Consider the following 17,475-nt stretch of genomic DNA (forward strand, 5'->3'; position numbering starts at 1 on the left):
GCCTGCGCAGTGGGAGGGTGCCGCCGGGCCTGAAGGTGATGGTGGGGACGGGCGCCGCCGCACGTTGCGCGGGGCGGGCGGAGGGGGGGGCGGGGGGGGAGGGGGGGTGTGACGGGAGCGGCCGTTGGTGACACCGTCGCGTGCCCGAGGCTCGCGGGGCCCCTGAGGAGCGGCGCGGGCCCGGCACGAGGTACCCGTGCGGCGGGGGCGGGAGCGGGAGCGGCGGGACCCACGGGATCGGGACGGATCCCCCACCGCCCCGGCTTGTGGGGGGATCGGGCTGCTGGCGCCTTCCTTCTGGCTGCCTTCCCTTTGACCAGTCCGCGTTGGTCGGCCTTGAGGGACGTCGGCCGCGACCCAAGCAAGTGGGGTGGAAAGATTTCTTGGTAGGGAAATGACGCTGGATGGGCCTGGATGTTCCGCGGTGGGCTGCTGCAGCATCTGGGTGGAGAGGAAGGGATTTGAGGGTGGGAGCTCAGGCTGTGACTTCTTCACGAAGGGCACCGGCTGTCCCGGTTCCCTGGTGCCCAGTGACAGGACCCAAGGGAACGGCACGAAACTCTGTCAAGAGAAAGTTTAGGCTGGATATTAGGCAAAGGTTCTTCACCCAGAGGATGGTTGGGCACTGGAGCAAGCTCCCCAGGCAAAGGGTCACAGCACCAGCTGGCAGAGCTCAGGTGTTTGGCCATAGTCTCAATCACAAGGTGTGATTCTTTGGATGTCCTGTGCAGGGCCAGGAGTTGGCCGTGCAGAGGACATCGATGATCTTGATGGATCCCTTCCAAGTCAGCATATTCCATGGTTCTGTGTTACCACTGATGGACCGTGGGTGGCTTATGCCTCTTAAAGGGGTTCATTTCCTAGACCTGCCTATGTCTTGTCTTTTCAGAAAGCTTGAAGTGGCCGTGCAAGTGTTTTATTGTCTCATGTTATGTCCACTCCTGTTAATTAAGTATATCCAGGGAGTCAGACAGAAGTCATCAGAATATTTGTTAAGACTGTTAAGTGAAACACGGATCTATGTCAGCTATTGCAAACTACTTGTAAGCCTCACTAATGTCTATTTCCAAAACGCCCTCTACCAACTGTCCTGAAAGAGAAAACCTTACTTTGGACAGCAGTACATGAAGTGTCCTAGAATTCCTTAGCAAAGCCAGTTCTTAAACTGAAAGCGTTCTTCAGCTTACCCCGAGGTGTCATTGCTGTTACAAGTATAAATATAAAATGGTTTGGCAAAGTTTTGCTGCTTTGGGAAGAGATAGGGTGCAGGTTCCTCGTTTGGAATGTGTTTTGCTGCCTGTGCTTATGTGGCTTGCAGCTGCTTCAGTGTGGGAAGTGCATGCACAGAGGATAGTATGTCTCCACAGTCCATCTCCTGTGGGGGTGACAGCCGGTGTTTCTCTCCTTTTCTGTTTAATGGCTGTTTGAGGTAAAAAGGGTATGACTGATCCTTGTGGCAGTGTTACTGAATTGCACTCAATGCCTAAAAGGTCCTTCCATCAGGAAAAAAAAAATTGGTGATTTGGGTTGGTGGATATCAGGTGGCTTCCATGTGGCAAAAACTGAGTAGATAAATTCAGACTGTTAAGGTGTATGTGAGTAATGTAAGAAGTTAAAGACTTGTCTAGTGTGACTGTCTGCAGATCTGCTTCACAGGCTATAGCAGCTGCAAGAAAAGTTTTGATCTGGTTTGGGTTTTAAAAGATTCTACATTGTTTTCCTGCTGTAGATGGTCTTTTCTGCATGTAAACCACCCCAGCTTTTGTGTATGCTCATAGATATCACTTGGAAAGTGAAGTGTGTTTTTGCAAGACAGGGAGTTCTTAATGTCCCCTAATGTCAGATAAGAGCCCTCAGTTTGCATCTTGGCACATTTCTGGATCTGAAGGGAGCTTTTTCTAGTCTTGAAGACAAGGACATGAGAAATTCAACAAGAGCAAGAAGAGCACTGATTTTTAAAAATGTTAAACTACTAATGGATCTCAGCAAATTCCTTGTAATCGGTTTAGTCCTGCAGGCTGGAAAGACTATCCAATTTAGTTCTTTTTGGTGTTAAATCAGATAGTTGAAGATGAACTTATTTTCAAAATAAGATGATGAAGTAAATTCATAATCATCAATATTTCAGTATTAGGAATGGAATAAAATCACTGAAAGGACTGAGACCTGGGGCCAAAACCTGATGGAAATCTTCCTGGACAGCCAGGTGTCATCAGAATGGATCATAAGGATTTTACCTTGATATGCTGATAGGTAACTACCTAGTTCCATTACTTTAGATCAAGGATCAAACTCGAGTTCAAAGATTCTTAATGACTATTATGTGCCCCTAGTCGATTTTTTACTTGAGATTAATGGATTGTGCAATGTGACAATAAAAACAACAAAAAAGAGCACTGTTTAAGTTACAGAGCTTTTTCTTAATTTTTCAGTCTTGAGTTGTGACCCCTCTAGAAAACACACATAATTCTTTGTGTCCCTGTCGCTATAGTAAAATTCCAGTGCGAGTAAAATGTTATTATTCAGTTGAAAAATCCTTATAATCTATTCTGATGACACCTGTTCATTCTATTTTCATAAATTTAGTTGAGTCTTGAAGGTATCAGGTGTGTTAAGTCCAACACACTTTGTCCATAATAAATTATGTCCAGAAAATTGTGATTTAAGCAGGTGGTGTGCCTACTTAGGACTTTTTGTCTGGTAAGGACTGAAGACACTTCTTTTAGGCATTGGCATTACACAGTTGGATTTACTGTGTTTGGAACTCTGTGCTTCCTCTAAAAATCTCCAACCCTTTGTAGCCCAGTGCCTTCCATCACTCAGTTTTCCTCTCATCCTCTTCAAACAAGCCACCTTTTTTGTTGTGTTTCCAGATGTGACCCTGCCGCTTCGAAATAAATTCATCTGAATGGTAAAGCTCTGTTTGTGCACAGGAGGAAATGAAAGGGACACTTAGATGGGCTATAAATTTTAATTCCGTGCATCTACTGTTTTATCTTGGCCCGAGAATGGACCTTGACCCTGTGTAACAGTTCTTGTGTAAACCAAACAAGTTGTGTGGCTGTGATTGTGGCTTTGTAGAACATTGCAGCAGGTGATCCCCTGCAGCTCTTTAGGACTTGCCATGTCGTTGAGGATGGGGATGGAGGAAGGGAATGATTGTTAATACAGTCAGGTGCTCACAAACAAATTATAAAACATATCAATAGCTATTTTTCCAGTGGATGAATTTTGTTGGTTGGAAATAAAAATGCATGAGTGGCTTCAGAAGAATTCAGTGAGACGCTTCTAAAAGTGGCTGATGGAAGATTTTAGTAAAATGTGACAGCACTTACCTTTAACTGCAGTGGTAGTGCTTAGCCCCAGCATGTACCAGGCAGATAACTATTCATGCTTAATATTTTGTGAATTTAAAAACTGACTTTATTGATGTTAAAATTAGATGGCATCCAGCATTTCCTTCCAGTTGTCTCAGGCCATAGGATAGTACTTTCTGATGTCAGATGTTTCTGTGCTGAACCACAAGCTTTGGGCCTTGTTAACGACATCTGTCAGAAAGCAGTGTGCTTGCAAAGGTTGCAGTGTTGCAGTCACAGGATTCCTTTCCCAATCCGAATACAGCAGTGTTGTAATGCTGCTGCTTCAGACTGAGTAGGAATGTTATTAGAGCTCTAATACTGAAGTCTCATCAGAGCTCCTTGTAGTGTAAAGACACAGCTCTCTGAATCTGATATACTTTCAGATACTTGTAGATGGTGTAATTTTGTTGTTTGCATGTCCTCTATGCAAGAAGTGCTGTGTAAGGCAGTAAACTGAATAATGGGCAAGAAGGTGCAGCCACTCAGGTATCAAGACCTTAATAAAAATAATACTTCGCTTGTAAGAACTGTTCACGTTCATTTGTAGAGATGTTGGGAATAGCGTTTACTGAAAATTAGATGAAGACTGTGGTTTTGAGTGTGTGTGTGTTCTGTAAATGTTATGATCAGCCTCTTCACACATAATTTTTCAAGATATTCTGATTGATACTGCACATATTTCCCCATATGGAGAAATTTGAATTCACAACAGAGAATTCAGCACTTACTTTGAATATTTAGAAAAGATTTGTACTGGAAGTGAATGTCTGCCAACAGTAATTCTGCTGAAAGATGAACGTTCTGTATTTTTTTGCTGGCAAAAATGACAGCTTTTCAGTGTTTGAAAGTGTGAAATAAATGTGGTGAGAGAATAAAAGAAAAAATCTTGAACCCAATGCTTCCACTGTGAATTCTGTTTTTACGGAAGCTGGGATGGTTTTTTTTTCCAGTTTCACACTGGTTTACTTTTATTCCTACTTTGTTTCTAATTGTAAGGTTTCAGAGTTCTTCCTTGAGGATGTTTTTTGGACATCTTTAGAGGCATTTTGGGTGAATTTGATGAGAAAAACTTGGTACTTAAAAGTTGTTGTTTTAAGTGTCCTATAAAATTATTACATAATATAATTTGCACTTAATGTATTATTACAGATAGTACTGTTGCTTGCTGTTGGGTTACGGAGAAAAGAAACACAATAATGAGGCAAGACCTGTAAAGATCCAAGGTGGCAAAAATGGCATTTATCAAGGCTAGAAAGGAAACAGGTTTGGTAGTCACTGTGGAAGGTGAGGCAGAAGGTTGTACAAAGCTGATTCTAAGATTGAAGTTTAAGCATATTCCTAATAAAAGCCTTTTATTATTAGTCAAGATATTTGAATACCTAATGTCTTATTCTGTGGTTTAATGTATGGTTTGATTGACCTGGATGTCAGGTGCCCACCAAAGCTGCTCTACCCCTCCCCTCCTCAACTGGGCAGGGAGAAGAAAATACAATGAAAGGCTCTTTAGTTGAGGTAAGGGCAGGGAGAGATCAGTCATTGCTTGCTGGCATGGGCAAAACAGACTCAATATGGGGAAATAGATTGAATTTATTACCAATCAAATCAGAGTATGGAAATGAGAAGTAAAACAAATCCTAAACATTTCTTCCTGGCACTCCCCCTTCCTTACCGGGCTTAATTCTACTCCATGTTCTCTCCCTGCTCTTCCTCTCAGTGGCACAGGAGGATGGGGAAGGGGGTTACAATCAGTTCATCACATGTTGTCTCTGCCACTACTTCCTCCACTGGGGGAAAATTCTGCCCCTGCTGCAGCAGAGGGTTCTTCCCATGGCAGACAGTCTTCCACAAACCTCTCCAACATGAATCCTTCCCATGAGCTGCAGTTATTCGTGAACTGCTCCAGCATGGGTCATTTCATACTGTGCGCAGTCCTCCAGGAGTAGCCTGTTCCAGCGTGGATCCCCTATGAAATCACAAGTCCACCCAGCAAACCTGCTCTAGCATGGACTTCTCTTGCCCCAGGTCCTTAGAGGACCTTCTCCAGTGTGGGTTTCCTACAGGGTCACAGCCTCCTCCTGGCATCCACCTGCTCTGGTGTGGGCTCCTCCACAGGCTGCAGGTGGATGTCTGTTTCTCTCTAGACCTCCATGGGCTGCAAGGACACAGCTCCTTCACCATGATCTGCATCACAGGCTGCTGGCTTGTCTCAGATCCTGTGACTGGAGCACCTCTCCTTCCTCCTTCACTAACCTTGGTGTCTGCAGGGCTGTCACTCTGCTCTTCCCTGGCCTCAATTACATCTCTGTAACAGTTTTTTTTTTCCTTCTTAGCCATGTTATCCCATGGCTCTACCACCATCACTGATAGTCTCAGCCTTGGCCAGCAGTGAGTCTGTCTTGGAGCGGGCTAGCCTTGACTCTGTCAAACATGGGGGAAGCTTTTGGCGGCTTCTCAAAGAAACCACCCCTATAGCCCACCCTCCTCCGGAACCTTGCTGCACAAACCCAGCAGATCTGGTCAAGAAGGCTGAGCTTTATTTGTGTCAGCACCATCTGTTTTTGTAAAAGTCAGTGTATCTGCAGTGTGTCTGTAATTGTTTCATTACATTTTTAATGAATAAATATTTTATTACAATTTCAGACACTTTAAAAATTAGTTATTATAATCCACATTGTCTATATCAGTGAAGTGCTGAGTGACCAGAAAAACTATGAATTAAAAAATGAGCTTGACTACTAGAATCCAAGTTGCAAGTAGCAGGAAGTCTTGAGCAAGAGTTCAGTTTTTGGCAGCAACCTTTTGACTCATTGATGACTCAGTGAAAAGAGATGTGCACTGCATCTCTGAATTTCATCATAAAAGGAATATCTGAGCTCTGAACATAGAACTAATAACCATATTTCCAATGCATTTCAGCGTGTGTTAAAGTGTAGAGTCAAAACACTTGAGATGCTCAGGGAGTTGAAAGAGGTGAGAGATTTGTCAAATAAAATACAATGTACTATTGAGAGGGAAGATCCTAAGAGATTCTCAAATAATGTTCTGATGAAGTGTAGAAAACTGATCTGTGTATTTTTTTGTTCATGTTTTAACATCTAACCCCTCATCACTTCAGTTGTGGGTTGGTTTTTTTTCTTGGGGGAGTTCAGAGACATATGCAGGAAACTGCAGATCTGAGACTTGCTTATGTGAAGTCCCTTTCCAACCCTTGTTAGTTATCCAGTAGAAGCTTTCCACTGCTTTGTAAACCAGACCACTACACACATGCCCCTATCGTCCCCACATCTGTGTGTCAAGGGCCCTGTGGCTGAAAACCCTCTGAGAGACAACCACAAGTGTTTTAGGAGGAATGAACTAATGATACCTTAGGATTCAGAAAGTTACTACCTAAGTGGAGTAGAAAGAGAATCAGATCTTATTTTGATCATTAGCCTAAAGTGGAAGGTAGTGTGAAGAAGCAGATGAATACAGCCCCTGCTTTTAACTAACATAAGGCTTTTTTTGGCCTTTTTAAGCATAGATATATAATATGCCTATTTTTAAGCTTAGTTGCAATCTATAGGCATAATTTCTCTGCCTTGCTTGTTGCAGACATGTCTGTAGAGTGACAAATGGACCAAAAAAATCAAACCAGATAGCACTTTAAAAGCCAAATTTTTCCTTGACACGTGTCTATAATCTGAGAGGCTCTGGAACTAATGCAGAGGATGATCCAGCAACACTTTCGAATCAAAGACAGCAGAAACCTTTTGTGTTTGTAGTTTGAGTTGTACTTACGTAAAAATTCAGTAGAGGGCAGAACGAAACTTGTGAAAGAAGGAACCAGCACTAACAGATGGAATAGCCCCAGCTATTACAAACAGTTCCGAAGAGCAGAAAGCCCTACAGCTGATTGTGATCCTTTCTTTTAGAAGCATTTGAGAGACAGCATTCACATTTTCATATAATGGTCAGCTACATGCAGAAAGCACTACAGCTGATTGTGATCCTTTCTTTTAGAAGCATTTGAGAGACAGCATTCACATTTTCATATAATGGTCAGCTACATGCAATCTTAAGATCCGGTACTTTCCATCACAGAGGAAAATGGAGTTACCGTGAACATATTGACTGTGCTGTTAAGGCTCCTGTTTAGCTTTCCAGATGTATCATTCAACACACAGGCATTGCATTACGTTCTCCTGCTTTATTTGTCTTCTGAATCCAGTGTGCAGACTTTACACATATCTGCAATATCTTTTTTTCTTCCTAAAGCTACTTCTTGTCCTTTTTAATATTTGAGTAGATTGTAGCAGTGAAGATTACTTCATGTGTCAGGACTGTGGAAGTTTATTTTACTTTTTTGATTTTGCTCAGGGTGTTTTAGCAAGAAGAGTAGTTTAGGTAAAATAAGAGTAACAAAGTTGTTGTCTTATCTCCACTTAACAGTATTAGTTGTAATTATATGATCAATTAAAAAAATCATAGCATAGCACTTACTAAGTGAAAATAGTGTAGAGGTAGGGTGGGGCTAATGCTTTAGGGTCATCTGTCTGCAAGGGTTTAGTCTTTTATTTGTTTTAACCTGATTTTACCAAGTTTTAAATAAGTTCCGCTGTGATTTATTTTGCATTACTCCTTTTAGCCTAAAATGTGGTGTTATATTTTTAGACAGTCCTGAATGGTAGACAAAACTACACAGCTAATGATGCCCAAACTTCAAATTATAAGCAAGTGTCTTCATTTAGAATGAATAATAGATAGTTTGAGTGATACTGCAAAAGCAGTAGAGGTGAAAATAGAAATTCTAAATGTTCATTCATTCATGCACTCAACATATTAATGCAAAGCATAAAAAATCCTTGTATACTGCCACTTTCCCAGCTGTGGTTGGTGACTCCATGCTGTACCAACCCTTTGCAGTTACCAAGAGATTTATAGTTATATTTGACACTGAATTTAAGAAAAACAATGCTTTGCATGTATTGCACTAATCTTAAAATTATTTTAAAATATGTCCCCAGATTTTTAGGACACCCATTTATGTTTTCAGTTCAGTTGTGGTTTTCTTTTTTTCTTATTTTGGTTTATAAGCTTGGCAAAATCAGTTTTGGGGTTTTTTTATATATACTGTCAATGAGTTCTTGAAAAGAACAAGTTAAATCTGAAAACAACCTTTGGGGATTTTTATTATGTTTAGTAAAAATGTGAGCAATGTGGTGGTGGTGTTTATTAAACTGAGCTGCTTGGATGAGATCTCTGTATTTGCTTTTTATGCAGTCTGAAGGATGAGTGGAAAAGGATTTCTGAAAACTTGGTTTGTTTCCTGTCTAAATTCTACTCTGTCTGCCACACACAATTCTCAAATTTTTCTAGATTTTACACTAAATATGACAAGAATGTAAATTAATTTTCTGTTTCCATAGAAAGGTGCCTTGGGAGTAGAAAAAGCTCGCAGATTTTCATTGGAAACTCTCCTGTGGTATAATTAATGTTCTTTTTTTAAACAGTAACAGAACAAGTGAAAATGCTTTAAAGTCATCCATATTTACATATTGTGTCCAGAGTGTTTCTGGTATAACTGAGAAAATAACCCAGTGTTCTCTACATATACTATATCCTCAATTCCCTCTGATGCTTTCTGACCTCTTTTACAAACAAACTTAACACTAAAGTTTTTGCCATTATCTTAACACTAAAGTTTTTGCCATCTTTTATGCACCCCCACCTTCTTATTTTTTTAATTTTTTTGGTAACTCAAAAAACTCAAAATTATTTGTAACAGGGTAACAATTTTTGTACAAATTATCCTGATGATAGTTTCTGACAGTATCTCTGACATGTTTTCTCTTTCCAACAGTAAATATCCACAGCAGCCTTTGCTATACCTGTATTGGCCAGGCTTGTTACTTCTGTGTTTTCCAAAGATCTGGAGTTTTTTTGGCATAGAATGTGTTAGCACACATCCAAAGCCAATGACTCTGTGACAGTCAATAAACCAGCTCTGTGGCATTTAACATTCCTGAACTTTTGTTTTCCTTGGGAACAAAAAGCAAATCTAATATCTACTTCCTAATTATCAGTGGAAAGTGGAGCAAATGCAAGAGCTAGGATGCTCTTGTAGTATATCAGATTTATGCCAAAGCTGATCTGAATTATAACACAAGTACAGAAGTTTCCTAAACAAAACCTCCAGCACTGCAATGGGAAGCTGATCTGTACTTTTCCTTAAGAGGCCCCTAGAGTACTCCCTTTATGTCAGAGGCCTTGTTAACAGCTCACTATGAGACAGGGGTGCCTTCAGGAATTAAATGGATGTCCAAGAATCCCAACCAAGAGTTTGTCTTGAGCAGCCAAGATCTCTACAGCTCAGTTCACAGTCTGCTGGAGATCCTACTAAATAATTGTTAGCTAGGATGTGACAGTGCTGAAGAGGATACCGTAACACAAGTGTTTGTATAGCATTTCATGGTTTCTGTAGCTAATACCTATTCTGTCACTGACTACATGGAATTCTTGGAGTAGAGAACTTGAGTTATATTTGTCCTTAGACAGATATTTTTTTTCCTTTGTGGCATTTTTAAGTGAAAACTAATAAAGTAATCTAAGATGCTTTAAAACACCTTTCCCCCTGCTCCCACCCCACAGATAAGTGCTTTCTCACCTTGGTGTCTGGAGCTTGTACCTTCTTATCCATCTCTGTATCTTTGCAGCATGATGTAACAGCAGGAAAAATGTAAAACACACAAAAATGAAGAAGCAGCTTTTCTAAAGTCATTAGGTGCAGTTGTGGGTAACATTCAGGTTACTGTCCTGACTTCCTTAGAATCTGAGTGTTTTTAACAACCTAATGTTACAGGGGCAGTTGTATAGCTTGTGTATCAAAGTAATTTCTTTGAGAAGTATTATGCTTAGAGAAGAAATTTGTGTCTCAAATCCATAGGCTGGCACGCTTCCTGCTGCCTGTTTAGTGCACAGGGTTTTAGGAATTACCTCTCACTAATTCTCTTAAAGGACAAGTTTCTCTGTATCCATCTCATGTTTTAGAGGGTTGAAACAGCTAGTTTCATATTTATTTGGATCTCCAACCATAATTATTGTGCACTTTATGTGTCCTGATAAAAATTTCTTTGCATTGTTGAGCCAAGTAACTAAAGTATAACAATTGAGCAGCTGCACCCATCACCTCTTTAAAAATATTTGTTTCTTTAAAATGAATTTACAACGTGTATGCTGTATTAATCTGTTACTTTATTCATGTGCCTTTCCTACATCATGCTGTTACCTTTATAGTAGTTTCCTCATGCCAGTGCTTCTGGATAGCAGTGTAATACTCAATGTACCAGTGCTTCAAAAGGTCTCTCCTTTGTTCATTTAAATAAGCAAAGCACTTCCGTGTGAAACACAGTAAGGTCATTAGGAAAATTTTTACCTTGTTTCAAAAAATGTTTTCTTTTATCCTCTCAAACATAAGCACTGTCATATCTTACCCTTTCCTTATCTATCAAGCTGTTGTAGTTCTCCACATTTTAAAGTGGAGAAACAAACAGTAAGCAGTTATGCAGAATATCAACTAGAAGCATACTGTCTGCTTTCGAGGTGCAAAACCTCTTCAGGGTCTACTGTAGATGTTTAGATAAAATTCCTTTTGACCTGCCAGGTCATGCATCATGGAGAAAAAAAGCCTTTAATTAATGACTTTCAAGTCCATCTGAGAATATAGGAACAAAAAGTGGCATGGAAAGTCTTGTAAAAGCCCCAGAACTTCCTCTGCTCTAAAGCCATTGGTGACATTCTATTTTTAAGTTTTACATGGTGCATGTAACTTGGTGAGCAAAGACCTTGAAACTCATTTACTGATCACAGAAGTGTCACATGCTGCCTGGGAAGCATTGGACACAGTGGTAACCCACACTCAGGAGAATGGAACCATTTCCTCCCCCAGTCTTATGTAGCCACTGTGGTGGGTCAGAGGTGTTTGGACACTGCTAGAATGCAAAACCTAGAAACAGTGCTCTGAGAAGTGCTGCTGTAAATACACTACAAGGAATGGAAAAATTCAGAAATGCTTGTTCAGCTTCTCAGTCCTGTGCTGAGGAATGATCTTTTTCCAAGGCTGCTGGAATGTATTGTCCTGTTAATAACATAAATGATTCAAAATTATGGTTTCCCCCATGCTGTATGGTGGGAATTTGCAAAGCTTGTTTGAACCAGGTATTTTTCAGTAGGGTACTAGTGAACAGTAGAAGTCTGACTCCAGAGCCTCCAGATTCCCATAGGTGGATGCCTTTTGCTGAGTCTGCTGGCTGGATATTGAGAAAATCTACTTAGGGCAGACACTTGGTGCTGTGTACTATTAGTGAGAGGGGAAAACAGTTCTCTGTGGAGAATGTTATCCCTCAGGAAAGAACTGTAAGTGGCAATAGGCAAGGAATGCAGTTGCCATGTTCCAAATTTGTTGTTAAAATTTCCATAAATCAATTAAGTAGTTGGCATATGATAGAGTACCATCTGAACACTTGAGTCTTACTGAGTGTTTTCCCTACTTCTTGTTTTGAGAAGCAATTGCATTTGGATTTCAGAAGTAAGCAAGATTCTCTGCTTCTTGTAAAACTAGAGATACCTGAAGCAATTGCTGCTTCCAATGAAGTCCTACAGAAAACCGAGTCATGGAGAGCCTGTACCTGTAGCTGATTTACTGCTCCATGAGCAGCAGCAGCACTTTTTGACTCCCACCGAGTTCATAACTTAACAGGGCAGAGTAACTGCTTCCTTATATAAAGACACAAGTTCCTTTTTGCCTGTTGTTGCAGTACCTCCTGTTAGCAGGAGTTCAACAAAAGTGTGTGTCTGTGTGTCACAAGCAATGCAGAGGTTCCCAGGGAGTTTGAAACCTGGGAATTCATCTTCTCCCCACATCAAACATTGTAATTCTAGTAATTTCCATTAATGCAAGTACAACAGTAGCATAAAACTAGCTAGAAAACATACAGGCAGGACTGTTCCAACAGATCCATTTGGATTATGAAACTTTCCTCTCTTGGAAGAGAAGAGTAATTCAAAGTTGAGGGACTTCTAAAATTACACAGAAAAAAATCTCCCATTAGCATGTCAGTATTCTAAAGGGAATTTACACCAATAACTTCTTCAGTTGCAAGGTTTCAGGCTGGCCAGAAATAAATCTTCATAGAATTAATTTGCTCTTGTTGCTATCTCTCTAAATGTGCCCTTTTTTCACTTTAGCAGGGGCTTCAATGTGTTCAAGACATATATTTGAAAGGTGGGGAACTAGTGGAAGAGTTGCAACTTTTTGAAGATACACACCTTACCATATCTAGAAAGTAATAAAGGGTATGTATGGTTTCACCTTTTTTTTTTTTTTAACTTCTTCGTGTGTTAGGAAGTATTGATCATTTTCTGCAGCCTAGAAAAGGCACCTGCTAAAGCACCTGGCATACATCTAAGGTGAAGGGAAAGCAGATATGATGTTTCAATTAAATTTCAATGATTTCTAGTTTGGATAAAGAATTGTGACAAATAAAAATGGAAAAGCATTACTAATGCACAAAACTTGTAATGTAACTAACTTAAGTGGCATTTGTTACATCAATTAGCATCACCGTTTTTGGGGTTTTTTTTTTTGGAAGGGAAGGAATGTTAATTTTGTAACTTGCAACCATTGAATAAAGGAAAGAGTATTTCACAATTTCAAAGCATGCTTTTTGGGGGGTAAAAATTATTTCTTGATGTCTATGCATGCAAAACGAAACTCCTTTCTTCTTTGTGGGGAAGCTCTCAATAGTTATTTCAAACTTTCAGGAGTAATTGGTAAGTATTCTAAATCATAAAGTTAACTGGGTTATTCCACAGTTTTAAAATATTCTTCACATTGCAATGTTTGGAAAATTGCAATTCAGTTTTGCTCATGTTAATATAGGACATTCAACAGTACCTTCCCCCTTCCTGACAGGTGTTACTGGCAGGCTGTTACAGTTACATTTGTTACTATTTAGGCTATTTCTTGATCATTAATAATTATTTCTATTGGGGCTTTCAATTTTATGAACTTCTACTGAAAATAGTATAGAAAATGAAAAATTTTACCAAAACTAAGAATGCACTGACACCAAAAATAAATTTTAATTGCACTTACTTCAGTGAATTGATAATGCATTTATGTAGGCTCAAGGTTCACTTAAGTTATCAGATACTACTATAAGTGAAGTTTAAGAGCAACTTTTCAGTGTCTGTGCCAGGTTATGTAGATAAAAGCAATAGATTAGTACTAAACTCCTAAGAATGTGTTTTGGGAGTAGAGTGATCATTTTAGCAGCAGGGAGCAGAGTATGTTAAATGAAGGGACTATTTTAATTCAGAATGCTGAAAAAATGAGAAAATTATTTCCTTAATTCTGGAAGGTAACTATTTCTGCAAAGAAAGATAAGGAAAGCCTCTTTAAAGTAGAATAAAAAGCTGTTTAAAATTTGAGAATTGTAAGTGGCATTGGAGTAAGTGGAAATCACACCATTGAAGTGCAGTTTGTGTACTCTTGGTTCTTCTTTATAGAAACTTCATCCACACTTCACCAAAATGCAGCGGAGTCTGTTACATTCTGCATCTCAGCTGGCTCACGGGACGTGTTGGTTCTTCCCCCGCACCGGTGTCTTTCAGTGCTTAAAAGGACAGTCTGTGCTTGCTAATGTGGGATGCAAAGTGATTCTGGCACTAGACCCTCCTAAACGATGTCTTCATGCGGGTGCAGCTCACTTTGCCTCAAAGAAAACTGATTTTCAATCACAGCCAGCAAACACTTCTCACAAAGTACCAGAAGAGAGAAATTCTTTGCCTTCGGCCACTGATGCGCCCAAGCAGAGCCCTGCAGAGTCAGATTCTTCAGAACCTGATCCATTACAAGATAAATCAATTAGTCTTGTTCAGAGATTCAAGAAGACTTTTAAGCAGTATGGGAAAGTCATGATTCCAGTGCACCTTGTGACTTCCAGTGTATGGTTTGGATCCTTTTACTATGCAGCCATGAAGTAAGTTGGTATTTTGTTGCAGTGCCCAATACCATGGTTGAATTGAGATCAACTAGTGAAAGGACATAAATTATTATTGTGTGTTAAAAAGTGCCTTTATATTTAAAAGAGAAATGTGGCTACATTTCTGACTAAAGCATAAGGTTAATGTTGAAAGTATTTAGGATTCATGAGAGTGTCGTGTAGATACTATTACCATGCAGTTATTGCTGTGTACCAGGTATGTTGCTGACATTTAAAGGAATGCTCATCTCTCCAAAATGATGAATGGATGTAAACAGCATTGAAATTATTAGTAATCTCTCAAAAGGTAAAGATAGGGATTTGGAATCCTGATTATGAATGGCTAGTTGAGATCTTTATAGACATTTTCTTTTTTTTTTTTTTTTTGCCCTTGGACTTCAGGTTGCCACTTCCTCCCCGCTTCATCCCCAGTCCTTCCTCATAACTGGATTTTCAATTCATGGATTTACCTCACTTAGCTGTTCACAATGGGTATCCCCTCCTTTTTTGTTTCTTTTTCCTGTCTTTCCTGCCATCCACTGAAAAAATTGCTGCTGTAGACCATGCTTTTTAATTGGAAATTAAATATTTGTGTGGGTAAAAAAAAAAATATATAAACTATGTATTCTAATTCTAGTTTCTTTTAGTTACAGCATGTGCTAGATACCATTCTGGAAAATGGCATTTATCAGAAAAAACTACTACATCAATTATGATCTGCTAGTTTGCTAGTTCAGATGAAAGAGGTTTTATTTATCTGGAAATAGTTTGCTAAATATAAGCAAATGTTTATCTCTGGACTGCTGGTGTTGTATATTTAATAATAGTAAGCATGAAACAACCAGGTTTGTGGTGGCAAGGATGGAACTCTGACATCAGAATGCCTTACTGCACAAGTGTTTGTTTTAGTTACTCTAACCAACTGGCATAATTGCCCTTTCTGGGAGCTATAGATCCAAATGTCATTCTAAATTTAGCTCATGTCAGAGGAATAAAGGTCTTGAACTATAAAAATATTTTGCTTTGAATAAATTCAGGTTGATGCTTATGTCCAGACACTTCACATTGAGTGAAGATTACTTTTCTTGAAACTCTAAAGCCTGCTGCTAAAGTAGGTATTTGGCAGATGAAAACAACTGAAATATTAAACTAGAAACTAATTAAACTAATTATAACAAAGCTTCAGTTTGTTATGCCACAGGAGCAGTGCCCTCTTGAAGTGGAAAAATTACTCTCAGAATGACTGGTCATACCAGACTAAACAGCAGTGGTTTATGAAATGGCACAGTTAGAGCTGTCTTTCAGCTCCTACTAGATCTCCATTCCCTACTCTGGGAAGAGGCCTTCAGACTGTAGGCTCTAGTAACTGTTGGTAAATTACTGCCTGTTACTTTTCCTGATGTAAAGTGATTGCTCAGAAGAATGCCTAAAATATTAGATAGAAATAGATAATGGTACCAATGATATAAACTCTCAAAATATTGGAAACTCAGGTCTTCTATAACTATGTGTAGTTTTCTTCTATAATATAAAGATGAGCTTTCCTTTCTCTTTTGGTATCTTCCTGGATGTCAAATAGAAAGAAATTATGATAGGAGCTCCCTCCACTATCTTGACACCTTATACTGGCACAGTAGAACAACTGAGCACAAAGCCCCTGAAGTCTTGTCCATGTAACATGTTGCTTCCTTTTCTTTTGCCACATTCCATGTTTGATATATTTAGAAGTGAATGGAGAACATTGTCTGAAATTTTAATAGAAAAAAAAAGGTAATTTTAGGCAAAACAGAGCATGAAATTGAACATGCACAGCCGGAACCTGAGTAGCTGTCTTACCACCGTTACATCTACTTACCTCAAACATAAACTCGGACACAGGTAAGTTAGAAACCATTCCACCCAACAGAGATAATATAAATGGGTCACCTTTTGAAATGCTGAAAAGAACATTAATTTTCCTATGGTCAGAAACATAACTCCTGTAAGTTTATTGCTTAGATAAAAAAAATTTTGTTTTCAAATTATGAAGTTTGTGTAATAAAGAAATAGTACTCTAAATTACTGTTCAGGTTTCAAATTCCCATTCAAGTTACCAATGTTTTTCTCTTTTATAGTGGGGTGAATGTTGTTCCATTCCTAGAGTTGATTGGCTTACCAGACAGCGTAGTAGACATCTTGAAAAATTCCCAGAGTGGAAATGCACTAACTGCATATGCATTGTATAAAGTAAGTATAATTATAGTTTGTAAATAAGCTCGGAGTCTTGCCTGGTGAACTAAACAGGATTTACTTGTTTACAGCAGAAAGAATTAATTTGCTTTCTTCGATAGCTACATGTACTTGAGCGTTCATTTTGTGGTAAAAATAGTCCCATGCAAGTTGATATGTGTCCTGTGTTCCTTCAAGGAGTCTATCAGTATTTCTAAAATAACTTCTTTGCTGCAGAAGTATTGCAACCCTCTGAGATGACAATTAAGTTATTCTTCTGTATTGCTGACATAATTAGCAGGGACAAAGAGGTTGAGTCTAAACACCTCATTGAATTTTAGATAAAAGGACGGTTATTTTTATCCTACATGATTTTTTGTCTTCCCCTTAGATGTCCATCACTCTCAAGTATTTTCATTGTCATTTGAATCAATTACTTACATTCAGGTTTGAGTTTCCTTTTATTGCTTTATATGTGCGGAGTCTGTGTTTGGGAAACTTGAAACATGTCAGACCATTCAAAAACAAGGTACAATATTTGCTGTACACACCACTCAATTTGTTTTGTTTCTAAAAGTGATGTCCTTCTTGCCTGTTTTCAAAGGGGTTACTTTCCCAAACAAGATGTGAAAGTACAACTCTTTCCAATTTTTCCTGTGCCTAAAAGAGACCAATAAATAAATATGGTTAAATATAAAGATGTTGTTATAGCTGGGAGATCTGGAAGTGTTGGAAGAAACTTGGTGTTCACATGCAGTCTGTTCTGAATTGCATCAAGATGCCGAATGCTTGTCCTAGAAGCTGCACAGGGAGAGTTTGTGTGTTGATGAGTTTTTTTAAGGGAAGTCTAATGCCCTTGCTGGCTCTGACAGAATGATACTTTAAGT

The 17,475-nt window shown here is 39.2% G+C and overlaps 1 protein-coding gene across 6 annotated transcripts in view; it reads left to right on the forward strand.

Moving 5' to 3' along the window:
• Positions 1 to 17,475, forward strand: part of FAM210A (family with sequence similarity 210 member A) — a 28,366-nt gene that overhangs the window by 449 nt on the left and 10,442 nt on the right. Inside the window, exons 1-4 of one of the 6 annotated variants that reach the window (XM_059857658.1) lie at positions 7 to 35; positions 12,582 to 12,689; positions 13,905 to 14,377; positions 16,495 to 16,606. In XM_059857658.1, coding sequence (XP_059713641.1) covers positions 13,929 to 14,377; positions 16,495 to 16,606 — 561 coding nt within the window. In that variant the 5' untranslated portion in view covers positions 7 to 35; positions 12,582 to 12,689; positions 13,905 to 13,928. Of the gene's footprint in view, positions 1 to 6; positions 36 to 95; positions 191 to 238; positions 387 to 12,581; positions 12,690 to 13,904; positions 14,378 to 16,494; positions 16,607 to 17,475 lie in introns of those variants that run through there. The other 5 variants (XM_059857684.1, XM_059857668.1, XM_059857688.1 and 2 more) reach the window with 5 other exon arrangements.

Source organism: Haemorhous mexicanus, chromosome 1, assembly GCF_027477595.1.
Source record: "Haemorhous mexicanus isolate bHaeMex1 chromosome 1, bHaeMex1.pri, whole genome shotgun sequence".
NCBI lineage: Eukaryota > Metazoa > Chordata > Aves > Passeriformes > Fringillidae > Haemorhous > Haemorhous mexicanus.